General features: G+C 38.3%; 1 protein-coding gene across 1 annotated transcript; it reads right to left on the bottom strand.

Annotated features, from left to right (window-relative positions):
- Positions 1-123: 123 nt before the first annotated feature.
- LOC142528635 (uncharacterized) lies at positions 124-2,298 on the bottom strand. The gene is made up of 5 exons (XM_075633713.1): positions 2,094-2,298; positions 1,775-1,998; positions 863-1,157; positions 701-778; positions 124-584 (listed from the first exon to the last, which is right to left on the bottom strand). Exons 2-5 carry the CDS (start codon positions 1,993-1,995, stop codon positions 534-536), a joined length of 645 nt encoding a protein of 214 aa, XP_075489828.1. The 5' UTR covers positions 1,996-1,998; positions 2,094-2,298; the 3' UTR covers positions 124-533.
- Between the last annotated feature and the right edge of the window lie 22,237 nt (positions 2,299-24,535).

Genomic DNA, 24,535 nt, shown 5'->3' with positions numbered 1-24,535 from the left:
GAAACAGGACGAATTCAAGACTTTTTTACATTTGTTTACATCTAAATTTTTTTGTTAAAATATGGCATGAGCTACAAAATTATAGCAAATGAGTTGCACCCTTGTATTATAATAAAAGTGATGTCCAGCAGAAAATTTCATAAAAATGGTCGGTAAGGGACAACTTGCCCTTCACTGTCTTCTTCTGAATACATAGGAACAAGAACATATTCTTACTCTGTTTCTCCCAGCAAGAATAATAATTTATGACCCAGACTCAGTCTTCTAAATCCCTAGGATAAGATACAGTATAAAAATGAAGAGCAAGCCCCATTGAAATTATCTGTGAACTGGTACAAATAATTCGTGATCTGCGAGTTACCAAAATGTCACTACAATATATCAGGCAGAACTCAGAATAGTTGTGCTAAAGAATACCACTTCAAGAATTCAAATCAAAGTGCGGTCAACATCTCTAATTGAAATCCTCTCTTCTGCATGTATAAGGTTGAAAAAATAATTCTCTGCCACTAAATTTCTCGCAGCGAAGTCAATCATTCCGAATCACTTTCCATGGTTCCCATAGCCTTCAATCCTCTTGGTTTCTGCAAAAAAATAAAAATAGGAAATGACATCAAAACTCTGCTATCGGAATCAGGCATTTGAATTTGAAGTAAAATCGAACAGGAGAGCGAAGGCCGAAAAAAAAAATCTTGAGTACCTTCTTAGAGGTCTTCTTCTCCCTCACTTCATACCTTTCTTGGCACAAGTCTGATAGCCACGCACCGGGACTCACCAACTACAAATAAATAAAACAATGTCATTATATCTCAATGCATCATTTAGATTTACACAACTTTTTCGTCAAACCGAATTAACTCACCAATATGGTTCTCTGGACCAACTTGGCTCTTTTCTTTGGCCTTTGGGGTGGTTTACATCCTTTCATCAACATAAAATCTTCCTCTTTTTCTTTATTAGATAAAGAAATTAGCAACTTTGGCCAAACCATTTTTTTATTTTCCTCCTTAGCAGGATTTGCAAATAGCAACTTGTTGCCATCTTCGAATCCACCACTGGATCCCCTCGTCGTGTAATATCTGTCTTCTTTCTCAGGAGATGAAGATGCTGATGCTTTACGGTTATCATTTGCACCAGATCTACTCATCCCCAATTCCCTGTAGTGAATATTATGCGCCCATTACCAGTTGGAAAAACGCATCTATTCGCATACATCTATCTCTTACACACAATCCATTCTCTGTTTTGTTGTAGAAAACAATTTAGGTAGATGAGAATCTGAATGGATATGTAACCATTAACCAACCACAATAATGCGAATTAATAGCATATACTTGGATCCAACAACCGCTACCAAAACCTCCACAAGAATGTTCGAGTTGTACCCGTGGTACAAATTTTCTTGTACCAGACGCTCAACTCCTATCTAATCTTTCTGATTAAAGATAGACAAAACCCTGCTCAGTTTAAGATAAAGAAAACAAATCGAAAACTTAAGACTCCAGAGCCACGTCAATTGAAAAAAAGGAAGGAAAAACGAAGAAATCCAGAATCACCCTCTTCAAACAAAAAACTTGGAATAAAAAGAAATATAATTTTTTTTAAAAAAAACCCAGAAGGATCCTTTCTTCCAATTGTAGTACCACCAAAAAATAATTGAAAACAGGAAGAAAAAAAAGAAGAAGAAAAAGCAAATCTGGTCATTATGGAAGTGGGAAACTCAAAAAACCAAGAAAGATGGTATCTTTCCTTGAAATTCTCAATCCTCTGTTACCTGTTCGGACGATGAGGAGATGGAACTGGAGGTAGACCAAGCCCATCTTTACTGCCGTTATTGATATTATTATTATGGTGGTTGTTTTCAATAACCCTTGAAGTTATTTTCTTCTTCATAACACCGCCGCCGCCGCTTCCATCTGTTTTCCCATTTAAATCCGGATCTTTCACTTTTACACACCTTAGTCTCTTTCTATTCCCCCACTGCAACTTATCCATTATCTGTAGCATCAGAAAAATACCAAGCAACCAGTTCAGATCCTTGCACTTACATAATATATAAAATTCAGTAGAAAACAAGAAGAAAAACCAAACACACCTCAAGATCTGTAGCAGATGACAATGGAGTACCCTCCGTCAACACAAACCAAAATACGTAAGAAAAATGCACAGAGGAAGAGAATATGCACAGAGAAATTGCTGCAGAAAAATCTGCTGCGCAAACCACAAGATGAGATTTTCTCAGTTGCTATGCTTGAAAAAAAAAAATGGATGTAATGTAAACTATCATTCAACTTTATGTAATTTCATTCCACACAAATAGAATATACAATCTATTTTTATTTTTATTTTTATTTTTTTTAAATGTTATTTCTTTTGTAAGTTTGTGGGATCGTAAGCCGATAATTATAACGGAGAATCTGGGCCGTTAATCTCTTTGAATGAAAGAGATGAGATGAAATGGATTTTCCCTCCGACAGCCGGAGGAGATATGAGTCACGTGACTCTCGTGCTCTTCCTATGAAAACTCCTTGGGCCTGGCCTGTCTATTTGGACCAACTAAAGCCCAAAATTCATTCAAGTGGGCAGGGATGGGTATCCGATACCCGAGAAGTCGGGTTAATTTTAAAATTCGGGTTGGTAATACATACTATGACTTAGTTAAATACATACGAGTGTTAAAAAATCTCACACTAATATTATATCAAGATAATCAAATTATAGGAGGAATATGTGGTATCCGACTTACAACGTGCTTGATTATCCATTATTTAGTAACATATTTCTCACATATAATTCCTACTAAAATTTTGGTCTTTTTAGAAAGTTTATACACCCAAACAACTATGGGTGTAGATATTGCACTACCCAATGGAGACCAAAAAAAAAAAAAAACTAAGGGTGTAAACTGTTAGATTAGATGTCCTGTAAGCTAACAGTTGGTTAGGAAATTTATCGACTCAAATATAATAAATGATCTTTACTTTAATATAATTTAACTTTTCAGAGTTTCATTTTACTTTATCTATATACTCATGCAATCAACAAAGATAAAGTCCTTGATTATGCTTTAATACAAATGAATAGTAAGTCGATATTGAAAATCATTTGTAAACACTATATATTCTAAATTTGTTCCAAGTCGATTCAGCCACCTAAAATAAGGATAAATACAACATGAGCTTGAGATTAGCATCTGTGATATTGTGTACCGTGTTTCATGCTAAGGGCATAGAGATGTCCGATCATACAGATGGGTAATCAAACGATGATTGTACCAAACAACATTTCCTCGGACTTTCCAAGTGGTTATCATCCATGGAAAGGAAAAGTCATGGCTGTGATTGTCCATGATTAGTCCTTACGATCTAGGACAATGATAAGTGTAAGATTTGCACTTAATTTATATTAGAATCAATTTTGAATTATACTTGTTTCGAACAGAATTAGGCGTTTTTGGTTAGTTTTTGTTGTCATTTCAGGAATGGAGAAAATAGTGGGCACGAAGCCAAGTAAATGCAAGAAAACAAAGCCGAGAGGCATGGAATTGGACAAAAGTGCGCGCGGTCGCGCCACTTCACGCGCAGCCGCGCGCGCATAGATGAAGCACGAAGATCCAGAGGCGCGCGCGCGGTCGCGCCATTTCACGCGCAACCGCGGGCGCAGACACAAGCCACCAGGCAGAAGCTCGCACGCGGCCGCCTGACTTCACGCGCAACCGCACGCGCCGAGCGTCCAGAAAACTATAAATTGCGCATCCTAGGTCAGAAACGGGAGAGAGCCTGCCGTGGGAGAATAGAACACGCACGAACTGCCACCTTGGGAAAGAAAAGACGCGAGAAACCGAAAGCACACACGAGACGAAGATTCGGGAAGCGAAGAACAATCACAAATACGAAGAACGACGGATCTGGGGACAGAGACGACACTTCGGATTTGTTATCTTTTTCTTCGCTATTTTATTTTATTGTGTAGTGATGTTTAAAGCTATGAATATGTCTTTTCTTCGCTTGGATTCCGTGATAAACTAAATTTCCATTCTAGAGGTTGACGTAGCTTTGTCTATACGATGATTTGACGTTGATATTTTGATGATTGAATTCCGTTTTTGTTTAATTGTGTTCTCTACATTTATTTCACTGCAATTTACTGGCCATAAATTGTGTGTTGTCTGATTAATTCTACAACTCGGGAGAGAGACTAGGATTATAGATCATTAGAGACACATCGTTGAATGTTTATATCGTTCGGAAGGCGTATAACTTTAGCGAGGCTTAAGTAAGAACTTTGTTTGCATTTATCAATTAAACTTAGATTTTTATTAGGAATAATTGAATCGAATTTTTATGGATACAATTTATTCCTCACTTGGAAAAGGGGGAATAAAACATGTAAGTGTTCTTAGCCATTAAATAATAGGAATTCATGAAGTTAAATACAACCAGAAGAATTATCGTAGAAACTTAGTGAAATCATTCCTCTAGATATTATCTCTCATAGTTATTTCTCCAGTTGGTGATCAAATTAATTCATTGTTTTCAATTAATTCGTTCAAACAAACCAATCTGGTTATTGATTTTTCTAGATAAAGTCTTGACTATTTTAATTACAAGCATTGATATATATTTTATTTACACTCCTCGTAGGATCGACACTTGCACTCAAAAATACATTTTACTCTAACTTGACGTCGTGCGCTTGCGAGCAATCAAGAAAACACGCAATAAGTTTTTGGCGCCGTTGCCGGGGAGTGTCAAAATTTGAATTTATATCAATATTGTTACCAATTAGTCTATATTTTAATTTAGAACTTATTTTTTATTGATTGAGTTTTTCAATTTTTTCTGTTTGACAGTGCATGCTAAGATCGCAAAACCCTGATGTGCTTATTTTTTATCCGGAGATCGAAAGAACTGCGAGAAGACTAAGAAAAGCAAGAAGGAAAGAGATCCAAGCAATGACTGAACACAGAGAAAATAAAAGACAAAATCTACCAGAAGCTATACCTATCAGAGATCACTTCAGACCAGTGATCAACAATCACTACTCTGGTATTGCGAGAGGGACCATCAATGCCAATAATTTCGAGTTGAAGCCTGCGCTAATAAATATGGTTCCACAGAACCAATTTGCAGGAACTGCCACTGCTGATCCTCACGTGCACCTGAGGACTTTCTTGGAGATCACGGATACGGTAAAAATTAATAATGTTCCTGATGATATTATTAGACTGCGTTTGTTTCCGTTTTCTCTCAGGGACCAAGCTAGAGGATGGCTCCAATCCTTCACTTGGGAAGCATCACTGACATGGCAGGAGCTGGCGACGAGGTTCCTTTCTAAATATTTTCTCCCTGCGAAGTCTGCACAATTGAAGATTGAGATCAGCACTTTTAGACAGACTGACTTCGAGCAATTGTATGAAGCTTGGGAAAGGTATAAAGAGTTGTTGCGGAGGTGCCCAAATCATGGTTTTGAAGACTGTGTGCAGATTGAGCTATTCTATAACGGGTTGAATGGTCAGACACGGACAACAGTAGATGCAACAGCAGGTGGCACGATCTTTGCCAAATCTCCTGCTCAAGCCTATGACCTGCTTGAGCAGATGTCTATCAATAGCTACCAATGGTCGTCTGAGAGGTCAGGAGTACCGAGGACAGATGGAGTTTATGCTGTGGATTCTATCACATCACTCACTGCACAAGTATCAGCATTGACTACACAGATAGCGACTATGAATAAAGTGAGAACATCAAACACTGAGGGAGCATCGTTTGTTGTTGAAGAATTGCAAATTCCTGAAGAAGTGCAATACATCAACAATGAGAATTTTGGAAGCTATGGAGGACATCGAGGTAACCCTCCCCCTAATACTTATCATTCGGGATTGAGAAATCATGAGAATTTTTCATACGCAAATAATAAAAATGTGTTGAATCCTCCACCGGGGTTCAATACATCAAATGGGGAAGGGAAGCCATCATTTGAGGACTTGGTCGGGACATTCGTTTGTGAATCTGGTAAGAGGATGGCTAGGACTGAGTCTAGGCTTGACAACCTAGAGACCCACATAGGAAAGTATTGGGGCGACCTTGAAAATCCTTGAATCGCAAGTGGGGCAGATAACAAAGCACCTCACGTCTCAACCGTCAGGCGCAGTCCAAAAGACTGCAAATCCAAATCTGAGAGAAGTGAATGCCATTTTTATACAGCATGAAGAGTTTGGTGTGGTAAGAAGAGAAGAGAAAGAGGTTGAACCCACACCTGTTCGGGATGAAAAGCCAACTCCAACCAAAAGAGCCCGAGGTAAGAAATATGAGAGGTATGATTTAAATCAATGCATTGATATTTTTTTACTTCCCTACCCCCAGATATTTTTACAATTACAAGCTGAATTTCAAAAAAAAAAGGTCTTGAAGATCTCAAGAACCTACATACTAATAATGAGTTTGCAGATAAGGTGGAAGGTGAATTTACCGAAGGAACACGAATAAACCGTCCTCAGAAGTTGCTAGATCCTGATGAATTTATTATGCCATGTGAAATAGGGGGTCATTTAGTGGATAAAGCTATCTGTGACTCAGGAGCGAGCGTGAATATAATACCAAGATCTCTCTACGATAAACTTGGATTGAGCAGGATGAGGCCCACAGGACTAAGCTTATAGATGGCAGATAAATCGATCAGGACACCGTTGGGCATCGTGGAAGATGTTGAACTTCGGATCGACAAACTGAAGGTTTTAGTAGAGTTCGTGGTACTTGACATGGATAATAGTCAGAACATTCACGTCATTCTAAGACGACCATTATTGGCTACTGTTGGAGCCATCATTGACGTGAAATGAGGAAAGATAACCATAGAAGTTGAAGGTCAACTGGTGGCAATAAGGGCATCCAAGAAATCATACGACCCACCTTGAGCAGTGTAGTGACAGACGACGTTAAACTAAGCGCTGTGTGGGAGGCAACCCACAATTTTTATTTTTTAGCATTCATTTTGTTTTTATTATTTTATTTTATTTTACTCCCTTAGTTGTTAATTTTACCCACCACCAGATTTATCACTGTCACGCCCCGGGACGGGAATTGGTTGACACCGGCGTTGTTCTCAAATTTACATTCGACAACAACAAGTCTCAGAGTACAGAATTCAGAAACCAGTCTTTTATTCATAATACGAAATAAATCAATTGTCTGTTACAACTCGGATACTGATGTTTTACAGCGGAAATGTAAAAAACCAGACACAACATTGCCTTAACAGATACAGCGGAATTAACATAACATAAACTGAAAACAATAATCTTCTTCACCAGCCCCAGAACTGGATCTGCTCTTTCTCCTCTAATATTTCTTCCTCGTTCTTATCTGAGATGGGTTTAGTGGGTGAGTGATATGGTTGTCACTCAGTAAGCAGGGACAGGAATAACTCCCAGTTTTCGAAACCATTTTCAACAAAAACAGTAATACAATAATATACAGAAACTCATCTTTTCAGAACAGAAATCAGAATTCAGATATCACAGGTTTCAGAACAGAAATCAGAATTAGTGAGCACTGAGCACGTTAGTGAATTTCATGGCTAAACTGATATCAGTCCCCTATATGTTCTCTCCTCTAAGGGGTGAGGCTAGAATCAGAATCAGAATCAGAATTCAGAAATGTTCAGAATATATATTCCTACCATTAGTTTACTAGGGAGTTTCAGTGCTTCAAAATCATATATCAGAAATCAAACATACAGAAACTGAACTTAGAAACAGAAGTATCAAACAGGTTTCAAGATATTTATACATAAGCCCACTTACCGTAATTTGCTTAAAGAATTTCGGTTGAAGTCTGGAAATCTGCTTGCCTTGCTACTGGATTTTACAGCTTCGAAAATGTACTCTCTTAGCTCTAATTTCAAGTGATAACTCCAGATTTTTGGTAAACCAATTCAGAGGTTTGAGGGTGATATTTATAGGTGAAATTCTGACTGTTAGCCTCCCAATTAAGGCCATAATCTGACATTAACAATCTTTATTTCGTGTTAATTGCTTCAGTTACAAGCTATGGTCTGAATTAGTAACTGTCTGCTGGGATTTCGTGTTGCTGCAGCTGGATTTTATCTATTGTCTGCTGCTGGATTCCAATCTGCTGAAAAAATATCAGCTTCTGCTGAAATTTGCTAGCTGCTGCTACTGCTACTGCTGGAATTTCAGGTTCTCACATCCCTCCCTCCTTATGAGAAGTTTCGTTCTCGAAACTTGGCTATGCATGATCTTCAAAAAGATAAGGGTATTGTTCTCGCATCTTTTCTTCCAACTCCCAAGTAGCTTCTCTTTCGGTGTGATTGGACCATTGTACTTTTACATATGTAATAGTTCGTCTCCTCAGTACTTGGTCTTTGTTATCCAAAATTCGAATCGGAATTTCTTCATATTTCAGCTCTTCATTTAAATTTCCCTCAACCAACAGTGGTCCAGCTTCAAGAATATGACTAGGGTCAGAAATATATCTTCTCAGCTGCGAAACGTGGAATACATTGTGAATTCTTGACATGTCAGGTGGAAGTGCTAATCTATAAGCAAGTGTTCTCACTTTCTCGAGGATTTCAAATGGTCCGACGTATCTGGGATTCAGTTTCCCAGCCTTATTGAATCTGATAATACCCTTCATGGGTGACACTTTCACATATGCATTCTCTCCAACTTCGAATTCCACGGGTCTTCTTTTAAGGTCAGCCCAGCTTTTCTGTCGATCTTGTGTAGCTTTTAATCTCTCCTTGATCACGGCAACTTTATCCACTGTTTCTTGGATCATTTCGGGTCCAACAATGGCTTTTTCCCCTACCTCATTCCAATACAGTGGTGATCGACACTTTCGTCCATACAGAGCTTCGTATGGTGCCATTCCAATGCTGCTGTGGTAACTATTATTGTACGCGAACTCGATTAAGGGCAGATGTTCGCTCCAATTACCACTGAAGTCTAGAGCACATGCTCTCAGCATATCTTCTAGAGTTTGGATTGTCCTCTCTGTTTGGCCATCGGTCTGAGGATGATAGGCCGTGCTAAGAGTAATTTTGGTCCCCATAGCTTGTTGAAAGCTCTTCCAAAAACGGGATGTAAACCTCGGATCTCTGTCTGACAGTATACTAGCTGGAACTCCATGCAATCGTACGATCTCATTCATGTACAATGTGGCTAGCTTGTCCAAATTATAATTCATGCGGACAGGTAAGAAATGTGCAGATTTTGTGAGTCTATCTACGATTACCCAGATGACTTCATGACTTTGTCTAGACTTTGGTAACCCGACAACAAAGTCCATGGAGATATGTTCCCATTTCCATTCTGGAATTTCTAGAGGTTGCAGAAGTCCTCCAGGTCTTTGGTGCTCTGCATTGACTTGCTGGCACACGTGACACTTGGAAACAAATATGGCCACGTCTTTCTTCATTCCACTCCACCAAAAATTTTCTTCAAATCTCTGTACATCTTGGTACTGCCAGGATGGACTGAAAATTTCGAATTATGTGCCTCAGACATTACTTCTTGTCGAAGGTTATCGATGTCTGGTACGCACAATCGTCCTTTCATCCACAAGATTCCTTTGTTATCCGTCTCGAAATCTGGTGATTTTCCTTCTTTAACTTGCTCTTTTAGTTTCACCAAAGCGGAATCTCTATCTTGACTTATCTTGATTGTCTCTCGAAGACATGGTTGTGCTGAAAGTGATGTCAGGATCACCTTACTCATATTCTTTCGACTTAAAGCATCTGCTACTTTGTTGGCTTTGCCTGGATGGTAGCTTATTGTCAAGTTGTAATCCTTCATGAGTTCGATCCATCGTCTTTGTCTCATATTTAGTTCTTTTTGTGTGAACAAATATTTGAGACTTTGGTGATCGGTGAAAATCTCACACTTGGCTCCATAAAGATAATGTCTCCAAATCTTTAGTGCGAATACCACTGCAGCTAGTTCGAGATCATGCGTTGGGTAATTTTGTTCATACGGCTTCAACTGCCTTGATGCGTATGCAATCACCCTTCCCTCTTGCATGAGTACACATCCTAAACCTTCTTTAGATGCATCACTGTAGATTGTGAAGTCTTTGTCTTCCATCGGTAATACCAACATTGGCGTGGAGGTAAGTTTCTTTTTCAAAGTCTCGAAGCTTTGCTCACATTTTTCATTCCATTGAAACTTAAAGTTCTTCTGTGTGAGCTTTGTGAGGGGTATGGCTATTGAAGAGAATCCTTCAACAAATTTTCGATAATAGCCTGCTAATCCCAAGAAACTTCTAATTTCTGTCACAGTCTTTGGTCTAGGCCAATCTGAGATTGCTTCGACTTTCTTAGGGTCCACAGATACTCCTGCTGCTGATATTATGTGTCCCAAGAATGCGACGCTCTCTAGCCAGAATTCGCATTTCTTGAATTTGGCGTACAGTTCTTTTTCTCTCAGTGTCTGGAGGGTGAGACGAAGATGTTCTTTGTGGTCTTCTTCACTTGATGAATATACCAAAATATCGTCGATGAATACCACAACAAACTTGTCAAGAAATGGTTTGAACACCCTATTCATGAGATCCATGAATACTGCCTGAGCATTGGTTAAACCGAATGGCATTACCATGAACTCATAGTGTCCATATCTTGTTCTGAAGGCGGTCTTCGGAATATCGTCTGTCTTGACCTTCAGTTGGTGGTAGCCTGACCTTAAGTCAAGCTTGGAAAAGACTGAAGCTCCTTTGAGTTGGTCAAACAAGTCATCTATCCTTGGAAGTGGATACTTGTTTTTGACTGTGATCTTATTCAGCTCTCTGTAATCAATACACATTCTCATGCTTCCGTCCTTCTTCTTTACAAATAGACAGGAGCTCCCCATGGAGATGCGCTTGGTCGTATCTGCTTCTTATCCAACAACTCTTGAAGTTGCTCTTTGAGTTCGTTCAATTCTGCTGGAGCCATTCGATACGGTGCTTTTGAGATTGGTGTAGCATTGGGCACTAAGTTAATCTCAAATTCCACTTCGCGATCGAGAAGTTCGCCAGGGAGTTCTTCAGGAAAGACATCCGGAAACTCTTGTACCACTGGAATCTCTTCTAGTGTCAGTGTGGTTCCTTCTTTCTTTACCTCGCTTAACATAGCCAGGTAAACTTCTTCTCCACTTTTCATGGCTTTCCAAGTTTGAGAAGCAGAAAGAAGAGTCTTTCGTTCTTTTGTCTTGCCATGAAATAAAAGTTTCTCTTGGTGTGGAGCTTGGATGGTTACCGTCTTTTTCCATGACAGTCCACTAAAGCATGATTCTTGGCTAACCAATCCATCCCAAGAATTACGTTGAATTCCACCATGTTTAGTTGGATTAGGTTTGCCTTGAAATTCTGATCTTCTATGAGAACACCAATATTCCGATATAAAGTGCGTGTTTCTAAAATTTGATTAGCAGGAGTTGCTACTCTATATGGTTCTTCTAAGTTATCAGGCTTAGCTCCTAACTTCTTGGCAAATCTCTTAGACATGAATGAATGCGTAGCACCACAATCAAATAACACATAAGCAGTTATATTATTGATTAGAATGGTACCGGCTACGACATCATTTGAGTTGTCGGCCTCCTCTTGAGTGATAGCATAAACTCGAGCATTTGGCTTGTTCTCCTTAGGCTTGTTTGGAGTTGTTCCTCCTACTGGTCCGTTCCTTGGGTCTGGAAGAGGACATTGAGCAATGCGATGGTCCATCTTTCCACAACGGAAAAAAGCTCTAGAATTCCTACGACATTCACCAGTGTGTGTGAATCCGCAAGTTTGGCACTTGACTCCTTCTTTGTTTGATTGAGAAGAAGTGGTTTCTTTGGATGGAGCACTGGTAAATTGGTTGCTTGAAAACCTAGGCCTCTTGAATTGCTGGCCCGATTGGTACTGGCTTGGCTGAGGACGTTTGAGTTTGTTCTCGCCTTCACGCCTCTTGATGTCATTCTCAGCCCTGATGGCGGCTCCCATCAATTCATCAAAACTATTGGGCTCGATAACAGCAAGGGCAGATTGAATACGGCTATTCAATCCCTTCTTGAAGCGATGCATCTTCAAGGCTTCGTCTCTCATGATGGTTGGGGAGTAAGTTCCCAATGAGTGGAACTTGGATGAATACTCCACCACTGTCATGTTTGGTTCTTGAACCAAGCTTTCAAATTCTGACAGCTTCTGCACTCGAACTGCTGTTGGAAAGTACTGCCTCAGGAATGCATCTCGGAACCTTTGCCAAGTGATAGGTCCCACCTCTAACATAGCTGGTGAGACTCCTTCCCACCATTTGGCAGCTTTATCCACAAGAAAAGGTGTAATCACATCTACTCTGATCCCTTGTGGAACCTCAAGTAATCGAAGATGATTTTCCACCTCTTTCATCCAATTCTGTCCGACCTCTGGATCGGAGCTTCCATCGAAGTTAGGGACTCTTGCTCTTCGGAGAGCCTCATAGTGCTGCTTAGTCCCATTCTGAGCAGGAGGTGGTGGCGATGGCTGGTTAGCATTAGGATTCACTAACCCTTGTAGCGTGGTTGCCACAATCGTGTCTATAGCCATCAAGTCCACCTGACTGAGGCCAACTGCTGGTGGTGGTTGTGGTGGTTGTTGCTGTGCATCCTCATCATTTCGGTTATTGTTGCGGTTGCCGTAGCGAGGATTGCGATTGTTTCTAACTGGTCATCCGTCCATTTCCTACAATTAAGAAAGTTCTAAGGTTGATGGCAGAATAAAGACTAAACAAATGAAGCACGATGATAGAGTAATTGCTCAAAGTTTAAATATGAAACCAATGGATTGAAATAAATTTTATTGATTCCTCAAGAAAGTGCAATTACAACCAAACATCGAAAATGAGAACATAAATGCAAATGGAACACGTGGTATTACAAAGAAAACCACTACTGATGTTCTAATCTATCACTTCTCCTAATCCCAAATCCATAGGATCCTCTTCGATTTCTTCTTCTTCTTCGGGATCCTCCTCGGGTTCATCTAGGTTGGCTATTACTGCTTGTAGGTGTTCAATATGACCATGCAGAACTGCATTCTGGTCACTAAGAACTTCAACAGTACTTTGCAACTCATGAATATGTGCATCAGTCTGTTCACTATACTGATTATGCTGGTGCACGAGTTGGTGATTCTGATCCTTGAGTATTTGGATCTTCTCAACTAGTGTATCACGTAACTCGATGAATTCTACCAAAGTCTCTTGGGAGGTTTCAAACTCTTCTTGAGCCTTCCTACTCCTCTCTTCTGCCTCATGCAGATAGTGAGCATAACGTTGAACATCACACCTCAAATGTTCTGTTCGACGCTCTAACTCATCTTTGTCCAATTCTAGGCAGTAGTTATTCTCTTTGAGTTTTTCTAGCTTCCTCTCTAAGCTCTTAATGTAGCTACTTTGGTCCGCCATATCCTACATCCAAAACATGAGAGCGAAGGTTCAGAAACGATATCAAGAATACAAGTCGAACTATAGACAATAATTACTGGAATGAATAGAATCAGTATGCCTATAACATTTAGTAGAAGAAAATGGCTCAAAAATTTTTCGGTCTCAGAATGACGTGAAAATTTTACTAAAAATCCTTCACATCAAGAACATGAATGGTACCAAGTTTGGTGCAAAAATACTAAGCCGTTTGAAAATGAAAATTCCTCAGAATTTCAAAATTTTGGAAATTTTTACGGAAATGATGATATCACTATCTTAAAGAAGGATTTTGGGGTTCGTCGGCGGTGCTAGATTCAATTGAATGGTTCTAGGTTAGGTTCTCCTCGTCGAAAGCTTTCCAACGCCTACTCTTAATAGTAAAAATTCCTTCTGGATCAAAAGTTATGGCCGTTTGAAGTTTGCGCGAAAAACACCTCAACTTCCATGCCATTAACAAAGTCTACTGCATTCGTTTGCTGGAGTGCACTGTCTACTGAAATTCTGCAGCTACTGCAATCAATCTGCTGCTTTTCCAGCACTGTCAGAACCAGTCTGCTGCATTCGAGTCTACTGACTCAGTCTTCTGCATTCAGACCTACTCATTTCGTCTACTGATTCTGGTTTCGGGCTACTGGTTTTGGGTCTACTTATTTCCATCTACTGGTTCTGGTTTCAGATCTACTGGTTTACTGATTTGTTTCCCTACTGATTTTCCTATTGTACGTATTCAATCTATCATTTCAGTGGTCTATTTCAGTAGCTTATTTTCAGTAGTCTATTACAATAGCTTATTATCAGTAACTTTCAGAACTTATTTTCAGAAGTCTATAAGAACTTATTATTTCTAGTTCCTCCTCCCTAGATTATGAAACCCGGTTTCGCTCTGATACTACTTCAATGTCACGCCCCGGTACGGGGGTTGGTTGACACCGGCGTTGTTCTCAAATTTACATTCGACAACAACAAGCCTCAGAGTACAGAATTCAGAAACCAGTCTTTTATTCATAATACGAAATAAATCAATTGTCTGTTACAACTCGGATACTGATGTTTTACAGCGGAAATGTAAAAAACCAGACACAACATTGCCTTAACAGATACAACGGAATTAACATAACATAAACTGAAAACAATAATCTTCTTCACCAGCCCCAGAACTGGATCTGCTCTTTCTCCTCTAATATTTCTTCCTCGTTCTTATCTGAGATGGGTTTAGTGGGTGAGTGATATGGTTGTCACTCAGTAAGCAGGGGCAGGAATAACTCCCAGTTTTCGAAACCATTTTCAACAAAAACAGTAATACAATAATATACAGAAACTCATCTTTTCAGAACAGAAATCAGAATTCAGATATCACAGGTTTCAGAACAGAAATCAGAATTCAGATATCACAGGTTTCATAACAGAAATCAGAATTAGTGAGCACTGAGCACGTTAGTGAATTTCATGGCTAAACTGATATCAGTCCCCTATATGTTCTCTCCTCTAAGGGGTGAGGCTAGAATCAGAATCAGAATCAGAATTCAGAAATGTTCAGAATATATATTCCTACCATTAGTTCACTAGGGAGTTTCAGTGCTTCAAAATCATATATCAGAAATCAAACATACAGAAACTGAACTTAGAAACAGAAGTATCAAACGGGTTTCAAGATATTTATACATAAGCCCACTTACCGTAATTTGCTTAAAGAATTTCGGTTGAAGTCTGGAAATCTGCTTGCCTTGCTACTGGATTTTACAGCTTCGAAAATGTACTCTCTTAGCTCTAATTTCAAGTGATAACTCCAGATTTTTGGTAAACCAATTCAGAGGTATGAGGGTGATATTTATAGGTGAAATTCTGACTGTTAGCCTCCCAATTAAGGCCATAATCTGACATTAACAATCTTTATTTCGTGTTAAATGCTTCAGTTACAAGCTATGGTCTGAATTAGTAACTGTCTGCTGGGATTTCGTGCTGCTGCAGCTCGATTTTATCTGTTGTCTGCTGCTGGATTCCAATCTGCTGGAAAAATACCAGCTTCTGAAATATTAGCTTCTGATGGAATTTTTAGCTTCTGCTGAAATTTGCTAGCTGCTACTACTGCTACTGCTGAAATTTCAGGTTCTCACAATCACTGCCGCAGCCCATGGACGATGATGCTGAAGATGCTGCGAATGATGACTCGAGTCCCGAGTTCTGACACTCATGTGCGAGGTATGTGTTGTCGTGTTCTTTATTTCTATACATTGAGGACAATGCATACTTTAAGTTTGGGGGGGTGAATTTGCTTGCACGTTAGAATTATTATTATTATTATTTAAATTGATTTTTTTCTTTAGTTTTTATTTATTTTTTGCATACTGGATTTGTTAGGAAGAGTAATGGATAAGTAAAATAGTGTGGCTGATGATGAAAAATTGAATTGTGGTCCTGAAGTATATATGTGTTCATGATAACTTAGGAGTCACAATTCTTTTGCACTGTTGTGTTTGTTGATACTATCGTTGCTTAGAGACCAGTTGCATGCCTGTGATGCTAAATAGACGATGGAGATCTGATTCTTGGTAATTCTTGCATGAAATTGATTGACACTTTGCAAACATAGAAATGATCTAGGCAATTTTTCACAATATCTTTTGGCATATGTTCTTTTTTTACTGTCAATTGTAGTCCTTTGAACTTCGAGTTAATTGAGATGCTTAAAATTTCTTTTGTACCTACCTCGTATATCATTTTTTGTTGAACAAATGCATGTGATTGGTTTATATGAGTTGACTAATGGATTGACGAAAATCTAGAACTTGCTTGAACACTTTTCGAGACGAAATACGGATAATATATGACATAGGAATGATTTAGGCGATCTTTGGAGCAGTTTTGAGCCTTCGAGCCTACCAAATGAACATGAAATATCCCTAGTGTCCCATTTTGAGCCTACTAAAAATCAAGTGGTGTATGTCAATGATATACAATTAGCCCCCACTTGTATCTATTCTACATCCCACAACGACTACCTAATGAAGCTTATACACTTATTGTCCTACCTAATTTTGAGAGAAATAAGTTCATGGGTGTTGTAATGATTCAAATACTCCTTGAAAAGAAAAGAAAAAGTTAAATGTGCTAAAAGGAGTTGAAAAGAGACAAAAAAAAAATGAATCAAAAGTGATGAAAAAGAAAGGAAAATATGGGAGATGAAGGATATGATTGGGAAGAAAACAATAAAGTGATGGTGAATGAAATGAGGATGAGAAATATGAAAATTCAATTATTTCTCTCAAATCTTGATCTCCATCCTTTATTGTAGCCATGAGCCGTAGCCTAACGTTACAAGCCTACAAGACCTATTAACCTTGTCACATTTATCCAATATACGAGTGGAGAAAAGTTGTTCAAGTCAAGCCCATGGATACCTGAAAAACAATGTTATCAAGTATATACTTTAATCACTTGCTTGCAAGCATCTCATTGTGTGATTTCATCTGTGGCGTACTTATGTTAACTATCTTTCGATCCAAATAATCACCGATAAAGTCCTATGTGATCTGTGAATGCGAATTTATATTTTGATGAAGTGTGAGCGACACTGAGCTGATGATTTCTTGAGTTTGTAAGACGAATGGGTATGACAACTCTATTTGAGCATTCGATTGGGTAAATGAACATTGACATATCACACACGTACGTGACTCTTGGGAAATCGTGAATTACATGAAATTAGATACGTCAGAGGCCAATATCACTTTTTGCATATCCATGACTATAGTCGTTAGAGTTAATTTTTTCTTGATTATTTGCTTTTATTTTATTTTGCTCGGGACGAGCAAAAATTCAAGTTTGGGGGGTTTGATAAGTGCAAGATTTGCACTTAGTTTATATTAGAATCCATTTTGAATTATGCTTATTTCGAACAGAATTATGCGTTTTTGGTTTGTTTTTGTTGTCATTTCAGGAATGGAGAAAATAGTGGGCGCTTCGTAAATGCAAGAAAACAAAACCGAGGGGCATGGCATTGGAAAGAAGTGCGCGTGCGGTCGCGCCACTTCATGCGCAGCCACTCGCGCACAGATGAAGCACGAAGATCCAGAGGCGCGCATGCAGTCGCGCCACTTCACGCGCAACCGTGCGCGCAGACACGAGCCACCAGGCAGTAGCTCGCGCGCAACTGCGTGCGCCGAGTGTCCAGAAAACTATAAATTGCGCATCCTAGGTCAGAAACGGGAGAGAGCCGTCGTGGGAGAATAGAACACGCACGAACTGCCACCTTGGAAAAGAAAAGACGCGAGAAACCGAAAGCACACACGAGACGAAGATTCGGGAAGCGAAGAACAATCACAAATACGAAGAACGACGTATATAGGGACAGAGACGACACTTCGGATTGTTATATTTTCCTTCCCTATTTTATTTTATTGTGTAGTGATGTTTAAAACTATGAATATGTCTTGTCTTCGCTTGGATTCCGTGATGAACTAAATTTTCATTCTAGAGGTTGACGTAACTTTGTCTATACGATGATTTGACGTTGATATTTTGATGATTGAATTCCGTTTTTGTTTAATTGTGTTCTCTACATTTATTTCACTGCAATTTACTGGCCATAAATTGTGTGTTGTCTGATTAATTCTACAAATCGGGAGAGAGACTAGGATTATAGATCATTAGAGACACATCGTTGAATGTTTATATCGTTCGAAGGCGTATAACTTTAGCGAGGCTTAAGTGAGAACTTTGCTTGCATTTATCAATTAAACTTAGATTTTTATTAGGAATAATTGAATCGAATTTTTATTGATACAATTTATTCGTCACTTGGGAAAGGGGGAATAAAACATGTAAGCGTTCTTAGCCATTAAATAATAGGAATTCATGAAGTTAAATACAACCAGAAGAATTATCGTAGAAACTTAGTGAAATCATTCCTCTAGATATTCTCTCTCATAGTTATTTCTCCAGTCGGTGATCAAATTAATTCATTGTTTTCAATTAATTCGTTCAAACAAACCAATCTTGTTATTGATTTTTCTAGATAAAGTCTTGACTATTTTAATTACAAGCATTGATATATATTTTATTTACACTCCTCGTGGGATCGACACTTGCACTCAAAAATACATTTTACTATAACTTGACGTCGTGCGCTTGCGAGCAATCAAGAAAACACGCAACAGACAACACTGAGACTCTACATACTAGGATTGTGTTTTGACTCATTTACCGACTCCGTGAGGGTCAAAGGGTGGCGAGTTTGGCTGCAATTGCGAAATGTGTATGAGCTAGTGCATTGTAGTCAGGATTTCACCACTCACCTACGGGTGTAGATATCCTATGTGATCTAATGAAATAATAGTGCATGAAATCTTTGGCCAGAGTATGATATATATATTAGGGAAAGAGTTTTCTAGTTGTGCATGCGATGACACTATGATTATTTTATGATTGTATCACATAGCTATCGATCGAATTTAATATGCAACCCTCGATGAACCAATGATTGTAGATTTGTTCAGGATATATGAGATGATGGTATGATACTGTACGTTAATCATAACCGACTGGTTCTTGCAGACACTATCAATGATACCTAGGGAATCATGGGGCGATACTACTAGACGCTCTTACCATGATTCGATGGATTTAATCAGAAAATAATTTTTTATATTATCTGTAACGCCCCAGATTCGACGACTGTCCTCACTGTATCAAAAAGAGTCTTTCCAAGCATTGATATATATTTTATTTACACTCCTCGTGGGATCGACACTTGCACTCAAAAATACATTTTACTATAACTTGACGTCGTGCGCTTGCGAGCAATCAAGAAAACACGCAACAGACAACACTGAGACTCTACATACTAGGATTGTGTTTTGACTCATTTACCGACTCCGTGAGGGTCAAAGGGTGGCGAGTTTGGCTGCAATTGCGAAATGTGTATGAGCTAGTGCATTGTAGTCAGGATTTCACCACTCACCTACGGGTGTAGATATCCTATGTGATCTAATGAAATAATAGTGCATGAAATCTTTGGCCAGAGTATGATATATATATTAGGGAAAGAGTTTTCTAGTTGTGCATGCGATGACACTATGATTATTTTATGATTGTATCACATAGCTATCGATCGAATTTAATATGCAACCCTCGATGAACCAATGATTGTAGATTTGTTCAGGATATATGAGATGATGGTATGATACTGTACGTTAATCATAACCGACTGGTTCTTGCAGACACTATCAATGATACCTAGGGAATCATGGGGCGATACTACTAGACGCTCTTACCATGATTCGATGGATTTAATCAGAAAATAATTTTTTATATTATCTGTAACGCCCCAGATTCGACGACTGTCCTCACTGTATCAAAAAGAGTCTTTCCAACGTGCTTATGTCCTCACTCACACGCACCCTGGGAAACTTCCCAGGAGGTCACCCATCCCAAAATTGTCCCAAATCAAGCACGCTTAACTTTGGAGTTCTTATGTGATGAGCTACCGAAAAGAAGATGCACCTTCGTGATATGAGTAGTACAAATCAAATCTTTTAAGCCCTCTTCAACTGTACAGTCCATTACATTGAACAGTCTCGAAATCCCTCTCATTCCCGTGTGGGTCGGTTCATTCATGTTCCCTCCACCTAGAAGCCTGCCAGGAGCCGCTCATTGTCCGTGCAACCTCATGGCACCGGCGATCACCCCCCGCCCTCTTCGGCCCCGGGCCTCACATTATCATGATCAAATGTTGGTGCCTGAAATATGGCAAATTAGGGTAAGCCCGAATAAAGGAAAATATCTCGAATCAAAATGAGTTGTGAACCCACGGCTAGCTGTATCCCTGAATTATTGGGAGACACACAAGAACTTGATCATTTGTTTTCGATGAGATAATAAATTCAAGGAGTTGAATTTATATAAATTATGAGAGAATAAATTCAAGGACTTGAATTTATATAAAATTATTATATAATAACTTCAAGGAATTGAATTTATGATAATTAAAATCTGGAGAGAATAAATTCAAGGAGTTTAATTTATAAAATCAGAGAATTTAAATTATTAAACTCGAAGGTTTGAGTTTATTAAATATTAAATTAAATGTAGTGGATATTATGTTTAATGGGTTTTTAGGAGTACAAGTCCAACATATTAAATAATTAAAATTTTTAATTGACTTAATATAATTAATTAAACTAGTTGTACTAGTCCAATTAATTAACAAAGCCCATTAATTTTAATTAAGGAACCTAAATCCAAAATTATGGAAAAAAGGTCAAGGGTTTTTGTATTAAGGAATGAGGCCATAATCCTAGCCTCCAAGCTTCTCAAATTTTCGATAATCTTCTCTAATTTTTCTCTCAAAAATTCGGCCAACCCCAAGACAACAAGTTCTTGAGCCATCTTTTGATTTTTGTTCTCGTACTTTAAAAGCATTCAAAATTTATAGTGCAATTTTGAAGATGAACAAATATTCAAGTTTTGTACCGGATTAGGAGATTTGAATAAATGAGATTTTGAAGAAATTTCGTAGGAAATACAACAAGAGCTACATCCGCTAATACCAGAGTAGTTGATGCCAAGTGATAATTTCACTAAAGGTATTGTAACGCCCCGAAAATTTAAAAGTCCACGCAAACCACATGCATGCAATTATTAAATTCCTTTGTATTTTAATTAATTGTTTTAATTACATTAATAAATTAATTATGTAGTGCATATTTGCATGTTTAAAATATATATTTTACATGGTTGCATTAAAATGTAATTTTAAAGGCTATTCGAGTTGCGATCGAGGAACGGAGACCGAGGGCTGAAAAATAGAAAATGTTTTTATTAAATAAGTGTTTTTAATTATTTAAAATATGGGTGATGCTTTTTATTATTTTTGAAAATATGGGGATTTGAGGTGATTTTTTACGCCGGGACGTAATTTTTATCGGTGTTGGATTTTCAACAAAAATACGAACGTTTTGACAACCCGGCTATTAACTTCACAAACTAATTTAAACAAAATTATTTTTAATATTTTAATTAAATACTAATGGGCTTAATGGGCCTAATTAACTTATTAATAGGCCAAGGCTTTTGTTAGTGTGTTAATTAATATATAAAGTGCAAAACCCTACACTCTTCACACAAAAATACACGCCTCACTTTTCTGAAAAATTCACTCCTAATACACACACAAGTTTAAAGCAAGGAAAAATTCGAAGGTTGCAAAATAATTCAAGCCATGATCGTTCGTCGCCGTTCTTCGCAATCGTCAACGTTAATTCGTGCGTAAAATACGCAAAGGCACGCCATATAATCCCTTTACTCATCATCACACCATATTATGTAATTGTTTATGAATTTGCATGAAAACAAGTCACATAAGTTCTATTTTCGTGACTATGTGCCTACATGCTTTAAACTTGTGTTTTTAATTCCAAAAATCATGTTTTTATGTGTGTAAAAGGGCTGCCATGATTAGGACTTGTTAGGGGCATGTTTTATATTATTTTAAAGGGGTCCTAGAATGCACTAAAACGTTGCAAATCAAGACACGAACAGGAAAGAACCGTTGGATTATTTTGAAAAGCAACTCACGCAAGGCTTGGTTCATGAGGGTTGGCTACTGTGCATGGGGGGCTGGGCTCGGCCAGGGCTGGTTGGGGCTTGGCTAGGGTCACGGTTAGGTCCTAGGTAGAGTCCTATGAGGGCTAGGGCTCGCGTTAGGTGGGCTGGGAGAGTCCTAGCGTGAGTGGAGTCTTCACGCGCAGGTTCTGATATGGCTGAGAAAAGGGGGCTCACGGCTGGCCTGAGGGCGAGCTAGGTAGGTCCTTTAGGGTCAAAGGAGGGTGGTTCATGGTTGGGGCAGGAGCTGGAGTGGCTGGAGTCACTGCTGGCACGAGCAAACAGGTAAAACGTGAGAGGATCAAGTTACGCTCTGTGCTGCCTTTTGATCCAGGTGGTTCACGCGAGGGTTCTAGGGGCTGGGCTGGTCTGGCTCGAGTCTGGGCGTGGTCTAGGGATGGTCAGGGTTAGGTGGGTTCGGTGGTTAAGGTTTGGGAGAAGTCCTAGACTAGTTAGGAGTCCATGTGTTCAAGGGAACTCACACACACACCCACGTGCAGTACATGGTCGAATTCCATGAGATTTTGAGCGGGCCAGGGCTGGTATTTCGGCCTGGTCTTGCACATTAGGGTCTCTAGATGGGTTGGCTAGGTTTTGGTTCAAGGTGGCTCGGCGTGGCTCGAGTAAATTGGGAGATGGCTCGGTGGTTCGTTAGGGTGTCAATTTGGAAAATTATAAGGCTAAAATTGATTCCATGGGTCCACGGGGGTGGCTCATGACTTGGAAGGGTAGAATAAATCTTAAAAATGTTGTGTTTAAAATTTGGGATCAAAATAACGAGTTTTGGATTTATTCGGGATTTAATCGCCGCACGAAACGCTAATTAACGAGTTAATTGAAATACCTAGTTTTAAGCTTTATAAAATTATGGAAAATTAGGTTTAAGCTAAAATAATTATTATAAGTCTAAGTTTTAAATTTGGGAATTTTATATTAAGGTTTGGTTTAATTCGGGATTAAAACGCATTAATACGTTACATTTAAAGATTAATTTAAAAGTCCTTGATTTAACCTAAATAAAAATATAAGAAAATTCATGTAAGCTTAAATAATTATTTGTGACATGATAGAGTCAATTAAATTAAGATAATATCAAAAACGTGAAATTTTACATCCAGGGGTAAAACGGTCTTTTTACACCTAAAAATTAGTAAACGTCATGGCAGTGTCCTGAATGCTGTTTTATATGATAATATGATTATTTTCAATGATTATGGATGTTTATATGTTAATATGTCAATTTTAAATGTTTATGGATTTTTAAGATAATATGTTTGATGTTTTATGATTTAATATGCTAAAACGTTTATTTTAAATATTTATGATTTAATTGTTTATTTTAAATTTTTACGATGTTAAAATATTTATATTAAAATGTTCATCGATGTTTATGATTTTTAATATGTTAAGTTATGATTTTTAAATGTCTATGATTTTTATGATTTAAATATGGACATTTAAAAACATGTTGCATGCTTGGTTTCAAAATAAAAATGATATTATATGCATGTTTTTATTAAGTGATGATAACATGTTGAAGGACGTGAAGGGATTGTGACTACTACATGTTGGAAATATCGTGAGGGTTAAGGTCCCAGTGGGAGCCCGACGATCGTGTTTTCGTTGATACGAATACGAATACGATGATATGATTGAAGATGTCGTGAGGGGAGAAGAAGGCCCCAGAGGGAGCCCATTTATGGGAAAAGGCCCCAGAGGGAGCCCCGACGATCGTATTTTCAATGACATGATATGTTCATACGTAGGCCAAGGCCCAGTTGACCGGTGAGAGTGCTGCTGGTGTCCCTGCCGCTCAGTACTGTGGTTTTCTTTAGATGGATCCATCGCCCAATACGTTTAAGAATACGAGTCACAATCACGATCTGAATTCAACATACACGAACATGAATATGAATATGAATATGAGGATATGAATATGGATATGTTTATGTTTATATGAAAATGTTTATGCATAAGATTATGAAAATGTTTTTATTTAAAAGTTTTACGCATCATGAAAATGTTTACGAAAATATTTATGTTTATGCATCTTCATGAAAATGCATATTTTAAGTATAAGTATTTTTCACTGTTATATGTTAAATGTATTACGTATTACTCGTTATCAAGAATATGACTGTGTTGAGTCTTTAGACTCACTAGGTGTGATTGATGCAGGTTATATTGATTATGAATATGACAATGGAGGTCTTGATGGTTGATCTGACTGGATTGAAGGTGCACATAACCCGAGGACCGACGCTAGTTTTCCGCACTAGTTTTGGATTTATGATTTTAAGTTATGTTAAAAGACTTTACGACTTTTTATTTATGTTGTGAGAGGTTTTTGAGAGATTATAGTATGGGCTGTATTTCTCAAATATATAGTTTGTTGTTTTATTTTTAAAATGATGTCGAAAATATTTTATGGTTCGGCCGATGCTAAGTGAGGTTAAAAAAAAAAAAATTTCCTAGTACTTTTTAAGAA

The sequence above is a fragment of the Primulina tabacum genome, chromosome 16 (assembly GCF_025594145.1).
Source record: "Primulina tabacum isolate GXHZ01 chromosome 16, ASM2559414v2, whole genome shotgun sequence".
NCBI classification, from domain to species: domain Eukaryota; kingdom Viridiplantae; phylum Streptophyta; class Magnoliopsida; order Lamiales; family Gesneriaceae; genus Primulina; species Primulina tabacum.
The sequence above is the reverse complement of the archived record's forward strand: the minus strand, read 5'-3'. Positions and strand labels throughout refer to the sequence as shown.